Raw genomic sequence first — 4,498 nt, 5'->3', positions numbered from 1 at the left:
GCAACATATCAGATGGACTAGAAGAGATCTATCGGGACAAGTTACTCCCTATAGAGGAATACTATGAGTAAATACTTGAGTAGTGTTGGAAACTAACATCAACATCTTCAGCTTCCACCGCTTCTATTCGGCCCCTCTAACACCAGCTGACTTCAATGCTAAACCAATGGTGATGTTAATAGGACAGTAATGGCTTCTAACTAATCCTGGGGGATGGTGATCATTAGGTATTCTACTGGAAAGACTACATTCATTAGACACCTCTTAGAAAGGGACTATCCTGGTATGAGGATTGGACCAGAGCCTACTACTGACAAGTAATAAATCATTAACACTCATACACGGGTTACATTCATACAAGGTTCTGCTGTATTATGGATAGCAGCAGCTCTGGTGGAGGAGATCATGTTATACCTGGTACTATACACTAATGATCATTTAACCACCACAACCACTATTAACAACATCATTATTAGGCAACGCATTGGTAGTGGACCGGACACTACCATTCACACAGCTCAGTCAGTTTGGTAATGGTTTTATGAATCGATTTGAAGCATCGATGTGAGCAAGTAGCAGCTAAGGGGATCTGCCTGCCCAGGGTCATAATTCAGGATGGAGGGATCACCAGTACTACAGGGTGTGTCATTCATTGATACACCCGGTATTCTATCAGGGGAGAAACAGAGATTGCAAAGAGGTTATGACTTTGAAGGTAATCACAATTTGTGATATCTCATGTATTCGGTAATGGAAGGTATTGTTTGTAGGTGTTATCAACTGGTTTGCTGATAGAGTAGATATGATATTACTACTTTTTGATGCTCATAAGCTGGATATATCTGATGAATTCCGTCGATGTATTCTAGCATGTGGTCAGAATGAGAATAAAATAAGGATTGTTCTCAACAAGAGCGATATGGTAATACTGCTGTAAGCGTCATCCTTTGCAATATTGGGATGGCGCTACTCATATCAGTTGGAGGTGCTGCTGTTGGTAATGTAGGGTCATTAGGTCACTACTCAGCAGCTTATGCGGGTGTATGGTGCTCTTATGTGGTCCCTTGGTAAGGTTATAAATACACCTGAGGTGATGATGATCATGCTTATTCTACTGCTCTTGTAGTGTTTACCTCCTTAGACATCGAGAGTTTTCATCGGATCATTTTGGGATGAGAAACTCAACAACGATGAGCAACGGAGTCTTTTTGAGAATGAAGAATCCGATCTATATGCAGACATAGCGAAGTTACCTGAAGAGGCTGCCCTCAGGAAACTGAATGATCTTATTAAACGAGCAAGGTAGTAAGTAGTCGGTGTTCTGGGTCATACTCAAATACCAACAATATAGATTAGCGAAGACACATGCCTGTCTGATGACATATATCAAACATGAGATGCCCTCAATGTTTGGGAAAAACTCGAAGAAACGTGAGCTTATTGAGCATCTAGATGTGGTCTATGAGCAAGTTTCCAAGAAGTAGTACTATGCAAGGATAGTAGATGTATGCAGCTGAATATTATACAGATATAACCTCCCTATTGGGGATTTCCCTTCAGTGGATTACATGCGTAAAGAACTGGCACACTACGATTTCCGTAATATGTCACTACAGTCGATCCCATCACCTGCCAGGGGCTTAGATAAGATCAAGAAGCCTCGAAGCCTAGAGCCTATTGATGATGTGTTATCCAATGACATACCCGCATTGCTCAAGATGATACCTAAAGAACGTGATGCTAAGGAGCTGCCTGACATATTTAAAGGAGGCATTGCTAATGTAACCTCTAGTATATCCAAATCTCCTTCATTCTGCCCATACCATACTCTACTCAGCAGCCTGGTAAGGGGGCAGCATCTCCGTGGGCTGACGACTTTGGTGTTGCAACTTGGTTATCGAGCCCTCCTGATATATCAGAGTAAGTATCACCAACAGCAGTATCAGCAGTAGTTATGCTTTCATGGCTGGATATTCCTAGGTATACAACATTGTTTGAGTCTCTTGGTCCGGATCCACTCGATGGTAAGCTATCTGGTGCTATAGCTAAACAGGAGATGCTTAAGAGTAGTATGTGCTCTCCTCTCCTATATGTGGATCTTTCATCCTTCAGGTAAACTCCCATCTGGAGTATTACATAGAGTATGGAATTTAGCAGATGTTGATCGCGATGGAAAGTTAGACATCTATGAATTTGCTCTCGCTATGCATTTCGTACGTATGCGTTTAGATGGTCATACACTGCCACATGTAATAACCTTACTGATAACTTAGCATAAGCATGTGTCTCTCTAGGACCTACCAGAGAATATGATCCCGAAGTAGACAATACTCGTAATTACTACACAACGGTAGTCACTTTCCAATACCAGAGATCGTTGTGTTGTGCTTACCTACTGTAACAGGGGATCATGGAAATACACTAGTGGTTATTAGACGTATACCACTTAGGAGCTGTCGTATATTTTTTAGTGTGGTCTAAATCACTCTGATATTAGGACCAGATATATTTGTTATTGGTGATGGAAAACATCAGTGTTAAGTGTGTTACGCATACTTTATATCCACGAATCCTCTCGTCTACCTGTAGTACATGTCACAATTTGAGAATCGATATACTTATGAAATTCTCTGGCTATTGTGCGCCCCAACTCTTGGAGGACGCTAATCCCTTTCTTACACCACATTCTGAAGCTATCAACATTCTGACTCGAATGACACCGAGTACGATCCTCGAGACATGCATTACTGCGGAGCATGTGTTTTCTTCGGCAGCAAGCACACAACACTCGAAAGGCAGCATACCCTGGATATCAAACCCACATTGGTTACAATGATACTAGCTACGTCTCCTCATCTCGAAGGTCAAGTATTATTCACGTAAACACAACACGTCTCATGTATTAAAAAGTCAAGGAAAATGCACAGGAAAAGTAGTCCATTGTGATACCCGTGACTGAAAATCGATTATTAAACTCAAACTACAAAAGACTTTTTGGCTCCATTCGTCCTGTTACATGAAGCGCAGAAAAAGTGAAGGCTTATTACAAGTATCCATCCGAAAACCATTACAACACTACTATCGCAATTCCGGTGTACCATCCACTGCTCCATCCATTACTTCCCATACTCTGGTGTATCGCAACACCCATCTTTTCGAACAAGAGTTCTCTTAGCACTTGTGTTCGGATGATACCTTTCCGTCTCAGAAGACGTACCATTAGCTACACTAATGGTATCACCGCAACAAGGTTCGGGAGCTTCTCCTATCCTCACCCTCACATTACCGAATATAAAATGCCCAATCACTAGACCAGCACATAGACAAAGGAATAGCTCGCAACTGTAAGTCATGACTACTAACATAGCGAGATATGCTATTGATATGCTCAACCCGAAAGCAAGAGAGCCGACAATGGCATGGAGCCATGTATGAGTGATATTGTGGAGATAACGGCGCCTAGCCCATAAGATACCTTCTACGAGCATACCTAGGAATACTACGCCAATACATCCAAGGGCGAACTTCCATGCTGTATCAAGTACCCAAGAGGAGGTAAAGAGAATAACACACTGTGTAGTAGGACCCCTCATCCAATTGAATCCATCCATGAACATAGCCGTAGAGCCAGTACAGAAAGCATTGGGATCAGGAGTAGGCGACACAGGAGACCCAACATTACCACCAGCTGGTTTCAGTGCACATTCAACGCCACAAGTCTTATGATGAATACCATCATTTGTAGGACATAACGCATTGGTTGCTTTATCCCAACATACAGGCATCTCATTATCATTATCACAGGTATTAGCCATACATTGCATCCAACAAAATATCTCCCCAGCCTTGCATTCTGCAGCTAAAAGGAAAGCATGAGAGAATAGAGTACTGGTCGTAGTAGCGATGTACCTAATCTCCTCTTGGAAAAGGCTACCTCATCCGAATCGTTATCATCTGGCATCATACCTGCCTGTGCCCATTGTTTGAAAGTGACAGAGTCGTTGAGAAGAGGACTCCTATAATCAGGTGGTAGCAAAAACATTCGTCCAAATACCAGTCTAGCAGGGTTGTTGGACTCAGTCGTCTTCATACGTACAACATGAGGGAGAGGTCTAACCGATGGAGTGGTGCCTGAATGATGGACAATTATCAATACAAATAGTAGGCCTCTAACATCACCAATGAAACCTCTGAGAGTATTGCCCATCAATACAACTACTCTCATCCCGCTCTTGCCGCCGCCGCCCTCATTCTTGACATCATCACAATCATCTAATAGAGGTATATTCAATGGTACCTAAAGAGATGATGTTTATTGTACTTAGGATAATGAGACGACCTGTTTGTCAGTGAGACCATCCTCATAATACAAGTTGGAGTCTCCAGGAGGTAATACAAGCAATAGGAATGCTCCCTGGTCAATGTGTAGTGTCAGTGTATCATCAAATATCTCCTATAATCACGTTCCATTCCATCTTGCATGAGTAGTAGTGGTTCC

The 4,498-nt window shown here is 42.3% G+C and overlaps 3 protein-coding genes across 3 annotated transcripts in view; 1 reads left to right on the top strand and 2 right to left on the bottom strand.

Annotated features, from left to right (window-relative positions):
- Pmar_PMAR003863 (hypothetical protein) overlaps window positions 1-329 on the bottom strand; it is a gene marked incomplete at both ends in the record, with an annotated part of 452 nt that extends 123 nt beyond the window's left edge. The window contains 3 exons of the mRNA XM_002765076.1: window positions 1-17; window positions 76-136; window positions 312-329. The exon at window positions 1-17 is cut by the window's left edge and continues 4 nt beyond it. Of these exons, the coding sequence (XP_002765122.1) occupies window positions 1-17; window positions 76-136; window positions 312-329 (96 nt within the window). The remainder of the gene's footprint in view (window positions 18-75; window positions 137-311) is intronic.
- A 45-nt stretch (window positions 330-374) lies between these two features.
- Window positions 375-2,324, top strand: Pmar_PMAR003862 (EH-domain-containing protein, putative; the record flags this gene model as incomplete). Its single annotated transcript, XM_002765075.1, has 11 exons — window positions 375-417; window positions 477-564; window positions 615-715; window positions 771-922; window positions 1,016-1,090; window positions 1,142-1,302; window positions 1,352-1,480; window positions 1,529-1,791; window positions 1,926-2,066; window positions 2,113-2,249; window positions 2,295-2,324. The coding sequence occupies 11 exons, from the start codon at window positions 375-377 to the stop codon at window positions 2,322-2,324; spliced, it is 1,320 nt and encodes a 439-aa protein (XP_002765121.1).
- A 608-nt stretch (window positions 2,325-2,932) lies between these two features.
- The window catches only part of Pmar_PMAR003861 (hypothetical protein), a gene marked incomplete at its 5' end in the record, with an annotated part of 1,855 nt that continues 289 nt past the window's right edge, over window positions 2,933-4,498 (bottom strand). The window contains 4 exons of the mRNA XM_002765074.1: window positions 2,933-3,859; window positions 3,910-4,131; window positions 4,180-4,297; window positions 4,340-4,453. Coding sequence (XP_002765120.1) covers window positions 3,117-3,859; window positions 3,910-4,131; window positions 4,180-4,297; window positions 4,340-4,453 — 1,197 coding nt within the window. The 3' untranslated portion in view covers window positions 2,933-3,116. The remainder of the gene's footprint in view (window positions 3,860-3,909; window positions 4,132-4,179; window positions 4,298-4,339; window positions 4,454-4,498) is intronic.

This window comes from Perkinsus marinus (genome assembly GCF_000006405.1).
Source record: "Perkinsus marinus ATCC 50983 genomic scaffold scf_1104296975814, whole genome shotgun sequence".
Classification (NCBI taxonomy): domain Eukaryota; phylum Perkinsozoa; order Perkinsida; family Perkinsidae; genus Perkinsus; species Perkinsus marinus.
This window is presented reverse-complemented; position numbering and strand designations above follow the sequence as displayed.